Source organism: Gavialis gangeticus, unplaced genomic scaffold (assembly GCF_001723915.1).
Source record: "Gavialis gangeticus isolate Ggan-Ray unplaced genomic scaffold, GavGan_comp1, whole genome shotgun sequence".
In the NCBI taxonomy this organism is placed as follows: Eukaryota; Metazoa; Chordata; order Crocodylia; family Gavialidae; genus Gavialis; species Gavialis gangeticus.
The window spans coordinates 45,867,269-45,884,580 of record NW_017729034.1 but is presented as its reverse complement, the minus strand read 5'-3'; the positions used below and the strand labels follow the sequence as shown (position 1 = coordinate 45,884,580).

Below are 17,312 nucleotides of genomic sequence, written 5' to 3'. Positions count from 1 at the left end.
CAAAAAAAAAAAAAAAAAAAAAAGCTGCATTAATTTTTTGCCATTTGAACTTATGGAAAGACATCATCCTGGTCAGATGAAGGCTTCTGAATTTGTAAAAACCATACGTGACAATTGCATCAATTCAAGCTATCTTTTTAATTCCTTTTAATGAAGTTCTCTAACACTTGCTGTACTATTCTCAATTTCTAAAGATTCTTTAGGGAAGAAAGACCTGAAGGGGAGCTAGGAATTCATCTGCCTCTGGCTCCCTTTGTACCATTGTTAATCTACTCTTTTGACCTATTGCCACAGTTTTATAGACTCTGGGATCGTGTGAGTTGTTCTCCACCTAAAGGAAGAAAGCACAATTATTCCTGTCCTTAATAGCTCCACAAAAGGACAGTTTTAAGTTGCATTTAGGATTTGAGTCTCATCTAGTAGAGGTTGTTAAGGGATAGGTATTGTACTGACTTGACTTAGTCTATAAGATGCAACTCTACCCTGCCTTCTGTCTGCCTTTAGACTACCATGGCTAATTACTTCTCCTGGTTATTATTACCCTTTTTATGGAAAAGTCACTGAAGTGTAGCTCTTCTCTAGTTTAATTAAATGTACCATGTGCTAGTTATGGTATCAGTTAAATGAATTGTGCCAAGAGATTTTTTAAATTTAATTTATTGTTGTTAGAGTTGCTATATTCAGAGACTTGGAGGGGTTTCTTTTGCAATTGTTTTTAAAGTCTGATTACGAATATTTTTTTTTTCTACACTAAGAATTTAAGTAAACTTTTTTGAAAGCATTGCACCAAAATGGAAATTTTAAACTGCTTGTATGTAATATTTAAAACGTGAGCATGTCTTCCCCTAGCAGTTTGATCCAGTATATATAAGAACTTCTTACTACTTGAACCAACTAATAATGATTCCTTCTGGATCAGGAGCTAATGTAAGGTATTGCTGCCAATGTTCCCTTTTCCCAGCCTCCTTCTCAGCTGGGTTTGAGCTGTACTTGACAATCTTTCATATGAGGCTGTATAAAGTCCTTACCTCAATAACTGTTACCTCAGTCAATATTTTCTGTAATACTGCTGAGCAAGGGAAAGTGCATAGATTTAATTTTGATCTTACAATAATTACAGTAATTTTGATCTTACAATAATTATTTTATTTGACTAGGTTGACACTCATGTCAGTTAGAAAGCTGGCCACATTTCCGAGTGCTAACCACTTTTTAAAACTCAAATTAATTAACCTGATTCTTTCATTTAATCTATCATGGCTGATTATGGCATTAACAACAAAAAGTCATTGCTTCTTTTTTGGTATTCATGTGTAATACATACTACTAAAAATCCAGTCAAATCAAGGTTGATGCTCTGAGTGTTCAGATTTCTTTATATATGAATAATGTCCACAATGCATGAAAATTGCATATGTATAATGGGTAAAATAAAGTGCATATAAAAGAGTCTGGATCTTAGCATTATCTTTCTTTCATTGATGTGTTATCTTTCTTCATTTGGCTGCATAAAAATGTTTGTTATTTAACAATTTTAAAACAAGGCCATGTATAGACATTGCACTTTTACCAGTATAAGTGATCAGAAAGTGGTCTATATCTGTAACAGGACAGAGGTTTGGTGCACACAGGGTGCCAAAAATGTTTAGGAGCCCTGCTCTAACTCATAGCACTTTACACACAGTATCATGAGTTAGAGCCTCTGCCCTCCTCCCTCCCTAGCAGATACTTGCCTGTTGGGTTGGAGGCAGTTGAGCCTGCATGCACTAGCCATGGACAGCAGGTGGAGGTGTTCCAGCAGCCTCTGAACCCCCTATCCCCAGCCCTGCAGACACAACCCCACCAGCTCCTGAGCTGTCAGCAGGAGTTGGGTGTAGGGAGTGATGAAGCAGCAGGCAGCTGCCAGCTGGGCTTCACCTGGCTAAAGCCTCTTCCTCTCCTCTCCCACCCCCACTCCCAGCTAGCCTGGCTGGGGAATGGGGGAAGGCAGGCCAGCTATATGAGGCAAGGGGAGGCTCCCTTACCCCACCCCACCCCACCCCACACCTAGGCCTCTTGATAGCACCAAAGTTCCCTCCTCTTCCCCCTCCCCGTGTGTTGTATCAGCTCTGTAGAGCACTTTCAGGGGCTCTGTTGCATGAAAAATGTAATTTATGTAAGTGCCCATAAACTGGTTTAAAAATGGTGAACCTAGTCTAACGTTTGCCACCAAAATGGCAAATGTGTGTTTTGTTTGTTACTGATCCAAACTATGCTGCTTACAGAAAGCCACACAACTCAGAAAGATTCTGCCTATGGCTTTATGAATGTCTGTACCTAACCTTTGTCTGTACAAAGTTAAGAGAGGTGATAGACTGTTGGCCAGATCCTCATCTACATTATGCCCCTTTTGCAGCGCATAAGAAATGTAAAAGGCCATAACATAGTTGCAAATGGCCAACTAATAGTTCCTTCATTACTTCTCTCACTGCCAGATTCTACACCATCAGCCCCTTTTCATCAAATAGGATCATTTCAAAGTAATGCAACAGTGCAGAGTTCTGTTATGCCAGCCCTTTTCTATCGTACTCTCTACACAAATTGATGGTCTGGCAAAAGCAGGGAATCTAGCTGTATAATTCCAATGTCTGTCATGGAAATATATATTCTTTTTTTCTTCTAAAAGTGTAGTTTTTTGAATGTGTCATTAAAACATCCTTAGAATAATTCTCTTTAAATAATAGTTTCTTTTCTAAATGAAGTAATAAAAAACAAAAATGTCTGTAAAATAATAGTTAAAACATCTGTCTTCTGTGTATCTGTTATAAATAACTATTTTGCTTTTCAAATCAGAAATGAAAAACAACCTTTTTTTAAAATGGAAAGAAAATACTCCAGCATGAAGATGTTTTAAGCCATAGAGCACATTTATATGGGATTATATGCTGAAGCACTTTCAAAAAGTGAATTGTGGAATGGTTGCACTATATAGTATGGTAAATAATTGAGTTGTAAACCACTGTGAGTTAGAAGGAAGGATCAAAAACCCTTTGCTGCCAGCCTGAATGATCTTGCCAGACTATTCTGTTACTATTTCCAAAATTATTAATGTTATGATTTTTTTCAGACGAAGTGCAAACATCTAATAACCACTGTTCAAAGCCTCTGCAACATTAACCTGTTTTAATGTTGTGCTTTGTTGGAGCTTATGGGAGTCCAAGTTAAATATCTCAGAAACAACATTGTTTATCTTTTAAGTGGTTATACATAGTAATACGTAATGAAAATACTCACCTAGAGTTGACTATTGGAGATGGGCTTCACAAGGAGTTTCTGTAGCCATTTTCTTCAGTCTTGACTTACATGATTTCATAACTAGTGTTATTTTGAGTTCCAGGATTGAAATATAATAGTAATAATAATAAGTTAATGAAGCTTAGTCAAAGTTGCCAGCTTTCACCTGACTTTACATTCAAGCCATGTAAAGCTTTCATAAAAAAACTGTAAGTCAAGCCAGGCTCACTCAGCACTGGGCCCAGGTTCACTTAAGAAGCAACTGTGAACCCTCAAAAACCTTTTGAAGAATCTAAGCTGAGTTTTCAAGTTAGTAATGAAACCTGTTATCATACAGGCTTCCCATACTCTTGTGTTTCGTTAAGAATATTTTACCCAACTTTCACTTGATTTGTTTTGTGGCTGCTTTAAAAATATATATATTTATTTATTTATCTATTTATTTTAATAGGGCAATATGGCATAATACTTCAAATAATAATTACCAGATAGATAGAATGTTTGTTAGATGCAATGTAAGCAGTGGGAGTTAGCCCCATTGACATTAACTCACAGTAGAAAATATTACAAATAGAAGCAAGGATCAGATGCACAATATTTATGTGGAGAGCCACTGGAAAAGATGCCGCAATGTAGGATAAAGTCCTGGCTTTAGCAGATGATGTGGACTTAGGCGAACCCATTTTCTTCTTTGACACTTTTTTCCTATTGTTGTGTAGTGCTTGAGTGCTGTGGATGACAACAGTAAAAAATAATGCTAATAATTCTTACTGCTTGATAAAACTAGTTTAGGTCTCATTTTATGTTCAGTATACCTGATTATTGTTGGACACTGTTGCATAGTGGTGGATGGTTTCCCAATAAGTTTAGCATCTGTTTAGATGCACAGGTTAGTTTTCAAAGGTAATGTGCATATAATGTAGTGCACTATTAAATGCACATTCTTTAATACCCTTGATGGCAGCAGAGGAGTGGTAAACTGAATGAAAAGTGAGAATATTTTTTAGATTTTTTTTTCACTCTCCTGCCTGTTTGTGGAGATTTAGTATGAATGGAATTCATCTGCATCTCAGGACAGTGCACAGCCTCTTAGAACCCTCTTACACCCTTGAAATAGATCTTAACAATATATCTGAAGAACACAGCACTCATGCTTTGAATGAACGTAAGCAAAATTAATTTGAGATACAGGATTCAAGATGGCACTTCAGTTTGCCAGAGTGATTTTTTTGTTAGCCCTGCACAAATGGATGTATTTAATCTGCTCACAAGTGCATATAGCAGTTCATCAGAGAGGTAAAATGTAAGCCATAGTGTGTTATGATTTTGAAGATCATCTATGTTGAAGCTCCTGTATAAGTAAGATAAAGTGGTAATGGAAGTCTAAATTTTCTTTCTGTTGATCATAATTCTATTGCTGTTGTATTTATATCGAAATAACACATTTTTAACGAGATAAGCAAATACAGCTCAATGTTTTGAATTCTCAGTTAGCACAAAGTGAGAGATCTCTTTGACTGGGATAGTATAACTGAGAATGAGCCCGCATGGTATCTATGCGTTAATAGTGGATGTTATGCATGCAGTAATTTGGTTCATTACTGTTTGCTTAGGGATATATTTCATATTGGCTTACTGCAGCAGTTAGATATGAGTAGGGACTTTTGCTTACAGTTTCCAAACAAAAAATATTTGGTAGGTGAGGCATGATGTGGACGTCATTCCTCAGTAACTTCATTCTGAAATATTTTTGTGGACCATTACAGCCTCACATTTGTGCCTTTCAAGGGGCATTCCAAGGCTTATTTCCATACCCATTTCTATGAGTGTTTTGGTTATTTGTGTTAATTGTGCAAATGTCTATCAATTAATCTTAAGTGAATTCTTTATAAAATGTGGGCACATTCTAATTTACATTTAATTTAGCACTGATATACATGAAACTATAGTCCCATGTAAATTAAAAGATGAATAACATATTTAATATCTATACTGATTCACGTTATGGCCTAAGGAACTTGTGAAATATTTCTCTTGTAGCCAACACTTTTCCTTTCTTTTCTACAGCTAAAATTGACCAAGAAGATGAAGAGAAGTCACTGGCAGAAGCGCACAAAAGGTGAGATGAACTAACACTATAAAACTTGTCTTTTGTAAAATGTGTTTTGTAAACTATATTGCAAGCCAACATTAACATTTTCTGGCTAATGAAAAGTGCATTCAATAAACTCAAGTGATATGCACTTGATCTTGGCTTTATTTTGAACAACACTATAGAAAATCAAAGCAATTTGAGCATACAGTGTGCTTGCAAAACCATTAGAATAACTAGAAAAGTTGTGTATGCCTCCTAAAAATATAGACACGCTTCCTTTGAAAAGGAAAGAAAAAGAAGCAACCAGTGGGATGTGAGTGAGCTGTTGCTCTGCTCAAAATCTTGAATGATTTGATAGAAACATAATACACTACTCCAATCCATTATTAATTAAATACTTACTTCTGCATTTTGTAAAATGGCTACTTTATGAAGAATGGAGGTTTTTAAATATGTATGTATAAAGGATGTGTACGTGGCTTCCACTGTAAGAAATGTACTTAATCTTCAAACAATTTTTGTGATAAAAACAAAACACCTTAAGTACCTTGCATTTCACTACAGATGTGAGCAGCTGTGACAGGTTTCAAACTTGGGAAAATTCCCCAATTTGCTATATTGCATAACTTGTGTTGTTTCCTTTTAGGGGGAAGAGGGGTGGCATTCTCTGAAGTCAGTGTTAACTGGACACAGGATTATTTTTATCAGGCACAACAATGGAAAGTCAGGGACCAAAATAAATATACATATGGGGGGGTGGGGAGGAGGAACAAAAAACATCATTTGTACACCAGATCATCTGATGAAAATTAATGTTTTCCTCTTTCTATTATGGCATGGTTAGTATTCTTTTTGCGTGGTGTTAATGAGTACAATTGGGAACTTCTTTTTAGGGGCAAGCGTAGAGGTTAAATATAACTTTTTGTAGACTTAGCTAGTACATCTTTTAATTTTAACTTGTTATGCCAGGTTTATGTTGATACAAGGGATCTTGGAATTAGCCCATTTAAGAAGCTCTAGAAATCTTATCCCTTTTATTTCACTTGTTAAAAACAAGGAAGGAGTCTATGGCTATGAATAAGCATTCATTTGTAGCAGTACTGAAGTGTCTCTGTACTTTGTAGTACTTCGAACCCATAGAGGCGTTTCATCCGTCATGCTGGAGACCTACAAAATCACTTCAAAGATAAACTCTCCAGTCCGGGAGCAGCAGGGAGCTGCTCTTTGCATCCCTTCTCCCCCACGGGATCCCTGTCACTGCCAGGCTGCCCTCTCTTCTGTCATAGGAGGGAACAGATAGTCAATGAACCGCTGATTGTTGCTGAAAGCAGTAGGTGCCAAAGAGCACCCCTGCTCCCTCCAACGTGGATCCCTCCTCTCCCCTGCCATTCCTGTTAGTGACACTGCCAGAGCCCCAGTGGAGCTCAGGCAGTGGGAACTTCCATACCCTAACCTTACCTAACCCTTAGCAATTTGTTTCTGAAATCGCACAAGAAGTTAAACTTCAAGCTTGATATCCTTTTGTGACTCAATTCATCCCCTCTCACAGTAAAATCCAGAGTAGGTAGCTCTGGAAAGTGTTTTTTCTGGATCCCTATCAGCCTGTTTGGTCAAGTGATTTGCATCTCCCTTTAGAAGAGGGTTCAGATCTGATTGATTCGCAAGGATGCTGGGGAGTCTGGAATCTGTCCAGAGACTGGACGGGTTCCTGTGGTGTCAGGATGGTTCCTTTCCCTGCTTCTTTTCCAAAATGACTCCCTTAGAGAGCCTCTAAAACTCTCTCCCTAATGCTACATTCAGTGTCCATTTTGGCTGTGGGGAGAACAGCAGTATGACCATCCTTCTGGTCCTTTCTTTGGCTTTGTCTCCTTTCCCACTAACCCAATCTCTCCATCAGCTATGCAGAATCTAGAACCCACATAGCAGCCTCCACAAGGGTTGTTAGGGACGGCAATTTTGGTTCTTAAGACCCCCTGTATGCATGTACTTAAAAAAGATAATTTAGACTTAGTCATCCTTATGTTTTGTAGTGAGGGTACATCTGAGATCCCAAGATCTCATAGATTTTATATTTAAGACTGGATTTGTGCTCACCACTCACTAGGCAAAGAAAAAGAGATTTCTCTTTTTCTCTTTCTTTATAAATTTCCACTGGTGAATTCTTTCATTCTGTAGGATAAAAGCATTTTCTATGATTGTGAATGCCATTTTTTTTAATTGAATACATTTAGGATAATTTTATTTAAATATCTTAAAATATAATTCCTGTACATTAAGCTTTTTTTTTTTTGAGGAGGAGGATTGCTTAGGCAAACTAAATAAGGGATTAGTTACATACTGTTAATCATAGGTAAAACAGCAACACATGGGATGAACAGACAAGCTAGGAATACAAGAAAAAGTGATGGATTAGATGGAGCAAAATTAATGTGATTAATGTGCTTAGATTTTTCTTTTTGAAGTGGTTAATTTCAGCCTATGTACATTGTATGGTCTACCACGTGATAACAAGAAATACAGACCCTTCTTTTCAGTAGCACAGAGTATTAAAAAAAAACACTTCTGCAAAAGATGTAGAAACTCTAGGTAAATGCCCCTATAGCAATCTAAAAATAAAGATGTTTCTAAACTGAATAATGTCTTTGAGACAATGCAGCAATGTGTATTTCTGAAAAGTTCAGTTGTGCAATTGAAGGGCTGAAATGGAAAGTTAATCTTCCATACAAATTAAAGACAAAGAAAATGGAATGTCTGCTTCAGGGACTCCATACAGTGTCTAGCTATTCATTTGTCACAAGTGAGAAAATGTTTAATCGGTTTTGAAATGATGTATTCTCTCTTTATTTATCGTGTTTAGTGACTTTAAAAGTGTCAGTATGTAAAGTGTTTATCCAAGGAATGGATTTCTGGCACATGGATAAAATGAAATGTGAAATGTTTAGCTCACAATAGGCATATGTTCCAAGATCTCTCTGAGTAAGTATCCTGAGATGTGAAGAAAGCACACAGGTCTGTGTTTATCTAGCTTACGCAGGCAGACAAGGAAGGCTCCAGCCTGGTATTAACACTGAAGTGACATGGAATGTCTTCACCAAACCCCAAACAATTACATCACTCCCTTAACAATATTGATAAAGTGCAATAAAAAGGAACCTGGCACTTTCCAATTAGACCTTTGTTGCTAAATACTTGAAATCCTGTCAAATACTTGACAAGTATAAACTTTTTTTTTTTAAAGGGGAAGGGGCAGTGGGGGATGGGAGGAGAAAGGGCAAGGGGAAGGAAAAGTCCATGAGGTATATTTTAAGCTTCTTAGACTTAATACAAGTGAAATAATTTTATGGAATTTTAGAATAACTTGCATCTCCTTCTGTCCTGTGTCCCCCTAGCTATGTGGCTGAAATACTGAACTTGAACCAGATATTTGTGATTGCAGGCTAGATTGGTGAAGTGATCCTCTATTAATATTAGATATTGATTGCCTTGTTTTCACTCAAAATTAAGATATCTCACACTTGCATCCTCTTAATTTGTGGCCATTTGCTTTGCCACATTTGCCAGAAAGTTTGTAATCATGGAGTTTTTTTCCCCCTCAGACTGGAAAGAAAGTGTTTATGGGTTCTGTTGTTTGGCAAGAAAACTGAATTTAATGTAATTATAAGGATCAAAAGTTGATCACACTGCCTACCTCAAAAAGAAATGGTGGTTAAATTCACAATTTTTGAGCCATTAATCACAAAAATGCAATAGATATCTCCCGCCCCACTTCTTAACACCGTTTTATATCCTTAATGATAACAGAACAGACAAACAGCACCTGACTTTGTTACTGGTACATGATTAGGCTGATGGTTGGCTTCTGTCTTCTTGTACTTGACTCTTGCCCAAGTTTGTGTGAAGTGGGAAAGACAGGGGTACTGAAAATGGCAGTCTCTGAAGGAGCACCTTGGATTCTCTTCTGGATGGAGTATCAGTGGCTTCACTGTCTGTCAATGTTTAGTTTATACCCCTCTTATGTACAATTCCAAAGTTTGGTGGTTCAATTTTCTTTTTTAAAAACAGACAATTGTCCGGCTTTCCAAAATCTATGACACGAGAAGCTTTAGCAGGAGTTTCTACCATCAGAGCTGTCTGCCCGCAGTAGAAACACATTAGGATCACTATACAAGTTCAGCTTACAGCCTTTAAGTCCAGGGGCATGTTTAGAGTGTGGAAGGCCTCCGTTTACTAGTGCTATCTATTTGGCAAACAATTAATCATCTGATTTGAAGTCTGGTACAGTAGCTGGTCTTGTTGGGCTCAGATCTAGGTGAACCATAACAGACTTACACAGAGAATTTGACATCTGTCAGGACCAATTAATTGCACTGAAATTGACTGGATTTCATTTACATAATCTCTGTAAATATAATTCTTGCAGTAGCATGTGTTCACTGACCTTATAGATTGCTTCTGTTTAATAAAGTTTAGCTATTTTATTGTTTTGAATTGAACTGTGAAATGTAAATACAATGAATCTTTTAAACTCAGGGCTCTTTATATGGATTCCTCAAATTTCATAGATTTCATAGACATTAGGGGCTGGAAGGGGCCTTGTGAGATCATCAAGTCCAGCCCCCATGCCATAGGCAGGAAGTCAGATAACTGAGGGCTACATAAAACAAGTGCATGTTGCTGCTGATCCCCAGTGAAGGCCAGATAAACATGGCCACGGTGATACTTTCTGTCCTTTTTACTATTGATTTTTATTTGGTAAGATAATTTAGTGTAGTTTACTCCTTGTGAAACCTAAATTTGCTGTGTGATGGTAATAACATTTACTTGCATTATAAAAAAACAGATTTCTGCATGCTGATAAAATTAGCAGCAGGGGAATCTGGGATGAGTGTAAGTGGATCTGAAATAACTGTCTTCCTATTTTAGGAAGTTTTTGATTTGGTTTGTTTTATTATATGGTGCAGGTATATTTACATTCCAAAGATTGTTACATTTCAAAGTGCTTCCAAAGTGCAGTCTCTAAGGTACCCCTTCTGTTTTAAGACTGTTTTAATAACATGTTTTGCCATGTTCTGGTGCTCTCTTTGCTGTAGCAACAAATTACTTTAAATTTCAGAGTGGAATGTTTGCCTTTAAAACTCCTTGGAAAATAATGTGTGTCTAACACCCTATCTTTGCATGCATAAGACTTCTGTCAGCTTCAGTGAGCATCAGACATGGTAGGCAACCATGGTTTACACCTGCTTCTGTGCTGACAAGTTGATGACACCTAGAGAAGTAGCAGACAGAATGGTACAACAGTATTGCTGAAAAGCAATACCTAATTATGTAGTACCTAAGCCTTTAAAATCTTGACTGTTCCTCCTATACCACTCCCTGTTGCACAATGCTTTGCAGTTTGCCTTTGTAGGATATCTAATACTAAAATGAAAACTGAGCTGATGCTTTAAGTAAGTGTTGAAAGCTTCCACCAGCAGGAATGAGACGAGAGATTTGTGTTTAGCAGAAAAATAAAAATGTAACTGAAAAGCTAGAGTTTATGGCTGGACTCTTTCCCTTTTCAGTCCTTTTCTCCACTGTGTTTCTTGCTCCTCCTACTCTGTGTGATCTTCTATTCATCCCATGTTGTTTCTTTAACTGTACATCTTCTTCCCACTGGGCAGCTCTTATTACATGAGTAATTCACAGTAGGAATTTATAGATTGTAAGTATACATTCATTGCAGGAGAACAAGGGAAGTGCTCAGTGGGGGAAGGAAATGTTAGCAGAGGAGCTTCAGGATTTGCCATACAAATTGACTCAGTGGTCATTCTAGTTTTGTAATTCTATCTATGACAGTGAAAAATACTATGGCAAGTAAATGCCCTGGAATGGACACTTGTGCTAAGTACAGAAGGTCAAAAAACCTGAGGCTGACTTGATTCAATCTTTGAAGGTTAGTCTAAGTTGCATAGATTGAACCAATAAGCAAGTGAACAGACATTTACTTTTGATCCAGCCACATGCCTGCAGCAGCCCAAGCCAGAAGCAAGAGGGTGCTAGAGTATGCCTCCCTGCTGGGCTGGAGCAGACAGTTTGGGCCAAGGTTAGCCCACCCACCCTGTAAGGGGGCAGTTTGCAGGGGAGATGCAAAGCATCCTGGGGGACTGTGAGTTAACTTGAATCTGGAGGGGATCTGGGACAGAAGTTCAATAACCTGATTTAACCTAAATCAGTTAAGTGTGATACTAAATCAATTCAGGCTTATCTTAAACTGGTCTTAGCAATTCTGAAAGTGGTTTATATACACTGAACTTCTGTTGCATTACAGATTTAAACTGTTTTCTGATTGCTTATACCAGGTTGTGTAATTTCTGTCCCTAGACATACGGAATCTCACATAAACCTTCCACTTAAACCCTGATGGATAGTGGCTGCCCTGAGAAGGTTGACGTCCTTTTATGAAATTTTCTTCTTTACCTAAAGTATGCAAGTCCTTATCCATTTGTATACTTGTTTTTTAATGCCACAAAACATTTAATCTCAATGATTTCCTCTGTGTTCCACCATTTAATGGTTTTGTTTTAAAAAAACAAAAACCTCTTTTTAGTCTAAATTTGTAGCTTCTAATGTCAGTGAGTCATTTCAAGCACTAACATTTCCAAAATATTTTAGAGCAACTAGGAAATGTTTTAGAGAACTAGTTATAAATAACATAAATTGTTTCTTGTTGGAACAGTTAGTTCTACAACTTGTGAGGAAGTTCTGTTAGACTTCTGGCAAATGAGAAGCCAGAGTTCATTTACAAAACAACTATAGTTGAGCCATTTATTATATCTGTGTTACTGAAACCAAGTTCAGTATTTTTGGGGAAAGGAGCACAAGTATTGTGTCACTTAACTTAGAAGTAGAAATTTCCAAAGCATTAAAAAGCTTGTCAAGAACATCCTAAATCAAAAAGTACAGCAATTTAATCTCTGGCTTTTGGCATACTTGCTTTTTGACCGCCACTACATGTTTACCAGGTGGCCTCACTGAGTAGTCCACAATTGTACCAAAACCTAGAGCTGTTAGAGTTGAACTCGTTGGTGTGCGTGATGTAGCTCCATTGTTTGTTACCAAAGTGCATACTCTGTGCAAGTGTAATTAGGTTTCTCTGTATTTCTTTGTAGTTTATTCTTGTTACAGATGTTGTCACTTGATTGGCTTCCCACTGCTCCCAAATTTGGACCTGGAGCAGGACAAGAGGAAGCAATGTAGGAAGGATTGATATTTTCCTGCACATGTTATATTCCTTTTTATTGTCAGGCCATTTTAAGTGGTACAGTTTGATCAATATCCTATTATCCTGGACATGTGAAAGAGAAGACTACATGCAAGGGAAGTGGTCAATTTTTAGGATGCACGCTTATGAACTTATCTGGAGCACGTCTTGTAATAAACTGCAAAGATACTATCATCATCTCCCTCTTCTACAGAAAAAGCCAAGAGTTCAGGGAATGCTTTAAAGGAGCCATTATGCTTTACTTTTCTTTCACATATATCCAAAAAAAATCCTCTCTTCCTTCAGTGGAAATTGGGTTGGAGTCTCATACCATTCATTGGAGCCTCATACCAGGTTAAGCAGCAAATGAAGTTTCAAAATTTTACATTTAAAATGTATATTAAAGCCTAAGGGCCTGACTCAATAGTTGTGGAGCATGGATTCATCCTTTATGGGGTGTTTTGCATATTCAGTGTACATCTGAGATCTTAAATAATATTTACCCAGATGTCCATGCACACAATTTAATCCACTATTCAGTCTTTAAGGCATGTCTTAATGTCATATCTATATGGACTCTGATATGTGTGGTGTTTTCTACTTAAACTTACAGAAGTTTATTATTTATTTAAATTTTTAAAATAAACTATATCTTGCCCTGTTAAATAATTCTGGTCTTGATCTTACAATGTACTTGAAAGAAGCATTATAGCATTAATGGAGCTCCTTCCATGAGTGAAGTTTATATCTGGAAATTCAATTATTCATATAAAATTAAAATAATTCTGTAAAAAGTCACATTGCCTCACATGCATATGTAACTCCTTATACATCAAAACATGGGTTTCAGTAATAGTCTCCTGTATTCTAGGTGATGAAGATGAGGTGACATCTGGAGGAAAGTTGGAACTTAACATAGACAAAGCGTCCTAACTTGTTGCAGTAAAACCAGCCGATTGTCAGATCACTGATGTTGAATTTTATTTAACCTCAGTGTTTTGTATCTGGCATCTTCCTGTTTGTGTAAGGTAAACTGGCCAAGGGGTTATTAAATATGTTTGAAGCTCATATGTTAGTCTCGCCCCCCACCCCCCCAAATATATATATAAAAATTAAGTTTTCTGTTAGATTTGCTTTTGGTCTTGACTTTCAAAGTTTCAAAGTACACACGCACTTGTATGTGTTTGATTTGTACATACATGCACCGCAATTACAGTTACACATGTGATTTGTCATGTGTCCACAAAACAACACAGTTGGCATGCCATACATATAGCATTTGTATGGGTGTAATGCCATGTAGATCACGTTGTGAAAAGAGAATTTTTCATCTATGCAAAGCAAGTAAAGTTGTACTGGATTAAAACCAAATATTTGGTGTGTTCAGTGAATTACAAAGATAATTGAGCCACATTTTTAGTAAGAAGAACATTTGGAGTATGTTAACAATCATTTTAATGGTACTGGAGGAAACTCAAGAAAGTTTTAACAAGACAAGTCAAAGAATGTTAGGTTTTCTGCTCCAGTACCTGACTGATCTTGTTGTTCAGTCAGGCTGTGTGCTATAGAATTTCTGAGGGATGTTTGCTTTGTTAATTGATAGCAAATGGCATTCATTTTTACCTTGAAGTTTATGAATAAGAGTATGCATGTAAATATGGAAATTAACATAATGTCATTTTAAAAAATAAAATACTAACCATACGAGTGAACTACAATATATATCTCCCCTCCTTCTTTGTTCCCTTGAATTTTAATTGTCTAGCTTCATTATCAACATTTTTTCTAGTGACTAATTAATAATCTTCCTCAATGTAGCTTCTCTGGTAGTAGTAGTGAAAGACATTAATACACCGACAATTAAACAGCCTCAAATCCTGTTTTTTAATGCATTTTTTAATGAGGAGAATTTTTTTTTTTTAAATCCCTCAATAGTCGTAAGGCATTAATTTAACCTTTAGGGGGTTTTGTTGCTTAAGCCACTCAAACAGTCTGAAGTCTAAGCATTTTGATCCATATTCTGAATGTCAAGTACCACCTTTGGCTGGCTTTGCATACCTAGCTGACATTAATTGAACCCGTGTGACTGTTTGAAGGAAGAATTTGGGCCTAACAATTGGTCAAACACTCTGATACCCTAAAATGGTCATCTTGAAAGGAAATCTTTGTAAAAATATGGATATCTTAATTTCAACCACAACTAAGATTTTTGTAAGACATTTCCCAAAATCATAGTGAACCTGATCCTTGGGTCTGGCCAAAGTTGTACAAAATAGTAATCATAGACAGTGTGTTCATGTGTGTGTTGTGGGGAGGAGAAACAACTCTACACCGCTGTTGCCAGGCTGGCACTGGCCAGGCTGCAGCCCTGTGCCCACTGTCAGTGAAGAAGTTGGGGGAGGGTAGAAGGGGGGACATGTGCCCCCCTTTCTGCCCCCCATCTTATTCATGGTATTAATAATGATCATAAGCTACCTTTCCTTTCCTATGAAGGCAAAACTGTTTTTGTGCTATTTTATGGCACCAACTGGTATAGTTGGGATACCAGTCGGAGAAGCTTTACAGCACCAGGTGTCCTTCAGAATTACTGTCACAATTTAGAGCAATCTTCTGATTCTGCGAAAAGGATTGTTCTGTCAGCCGTGTGTTGCTGAAGCACTTCGTGTATCGTCTTTGCCCAGTAAACATCTATAACTGAAGGACCAAAGATTGAGGGAAAAGGAACAATTTTGTCATCTTTAGGTCATTTGAGGATTCCCATAGAACAATATAACAGAAAACTAGGTAGTAGAAGGCCCTATTGTGCTCCAGTGTTTTGATAGGATACCAACATATTTGAAGGGCATGATGGAATAAATACATTAAACAGAACTGACAGTACTGGGCAATTGGGATCCATAGATGTCCTTACATTTTAAGTGTTAGCTGTCCATCATTGCATTTAAAATGGGTAATAGACCAGAAAATATGGCTGCTACATATCTGTTAGTTTTATCCTTTATGTTGCATCTTTACTAGCAGAAGAGGAAATTCTCCAGAAGTTCTTCTAAAATTGTACATTTTTTCACTAAGTTTATTGGAGATGGAGATAAGGAAAATGGTTTAGAACACAAAATTATGCAAATAATGGAAAACTGTTTTGGAATGGCGGTGCGGGGGGGAAGCTCTTGAGACCTTCGTTTGTTTTCTGAGAACACTATTACTAAATCTGTATTTACAAAATGCAAGTTGACAAAAGTAGAAGATGAATGGCTCCTGGCAGTTAATATGCCATTATTAAAAACAAAGACTTTTTCTGCCTAAAAACTATAATTTTCTTAGCCAATTTTTAAAATGCATTTGCATTTTTACAGTCAATTGTTTTCCTCTTTTTGGCCAAGGATAGCATGAGGGTAGTCAAAGCAGAGCATAAAAGTATTGTCAATACCCTAAAACCATAAGAAATAAAACCATAAGAAATAGACAACTTGGGCATCTTTGCCTTTTGAGTCCCATCCCTCCCCCACTCTGTAATTTGCCACGTCTTAAACTATAAGGTTGGTCCCCATTTTCCCTTTACCTCTGAAGAGGAGGAAAATGCTCATTTTCACCTGTATGAGCTGCTTGAGGCCATGCAAATCCTAAAACCAACCTTAATGCTATAGATGAAATTTCCATTATTACATTTTCTCTTTAATACATTTAGAAGTTTACAGAGAAGAAAAAAATCTGTAGAGGCATTTTGCTGTAGGCAAAAAAAAAGAAAAGAAAGAGAGAGCATGTGCTAAATGTGACAATTTGCTTGACTAACTTGCCATGGAGCAACCCTAACTACTTGCTATCTGTTGTAATCCTATTCTGATAGCCCCTTTTAAATTCAGCACTGATTCATATATCCTGCCATTCAACTTAGCCCTTAAAATAAAACTCATGTCAATTTAAATAGAGCCCTAATTTTTTTGTACATGTATTCTTCTTATTTGTGTGCATATACTGTGGGATTTCTGATCAGTTTTACCTGTGACCATTCATCACTTGCTTACCATGTACTTTATGACTTGGATAAACAGATCATCTGATGACTGGTTATTCTGAAATTCAAAATCCTGTATCACTGGTCTAGGAAGGAAGTCTCAGAAGATACTAGTCTAACCTCATCACTTGTTTAAATGAGTCTGGATAATATTGTACATTAACAATTGCTGATCATTTAGTCTGCAAAACTGGAGTAATCGAGAACATCCAGACATATGTAAGCATTGGAAATCCTTCATTTGTTCAACAATATAGAAGAGGATTCCTCAAAAGTGCAAGTGTTTCTATGCTTAAACTGATCTCAGTTCTAGTTATGTGCCTGTAGGTGCTTTGTTTGGAAATCTGATGGATCGTATTTTAACCAGCTCTCAGAAAGGTCAGCCAGGAATAGTGTCTCTACAAATTAAATCCAAGCCATGTGTCTGGACCTACAGTTACCTTTTAATTTGTTGGCTACCGGAGCCTGGTCAGTCCATTCTGAAGGGAGACTGTTTCTGTCTATTGCTGAGTATCATTTATTCTAATTAAATTATTGATTTTTTCCTCTATTTCCCTTCTTCAGCAATAGGAATCTCTATATGACCCACCACTTTCCCACACGTTTTTATTTATACTTGTTACCTGACCAGGTATGAATTTGAAGTAGTATCTGCAGTTTCCTAATAGGCCTTACAAAAAAAAAAAAAAAAA

At 37.0% G+C, this 17,312-nt stretch overlaps 1 protein-coding gene and 1 long non-coding RNA gene across 2 annotated transcripts in view; one reads left to right on the top strand and one right to left on the bottom strand.

The window, feature by feature from the left end:
• The window catches only part of FMN2 (formin 2), a 348,730-nt gene that overhangs the window by 295,440 nt on the left and 35,978 nt on the right, over positions 1-17,312 (top strand). The window contains 1 exon segment of the mRNA XM_019527634.1: positions 5,341-5,392. Coding sequence (XP_019383179.1) covers positions 5,341-5,392 — 52 coding nt within the window.
• On the bottom strand, positions 449-11,885 carry LOC109304807. Its single transcript, XR_002099468.1, has 3 exons — positions 11,875-11,885; positions 4,294-4,297; positions 449-527 (listed from the first exon to the last, which is right to left on the bottom strand). It is a non-coding gene; the product is annotated as an uncharacterized LOC109304807 (long non-coding RNA).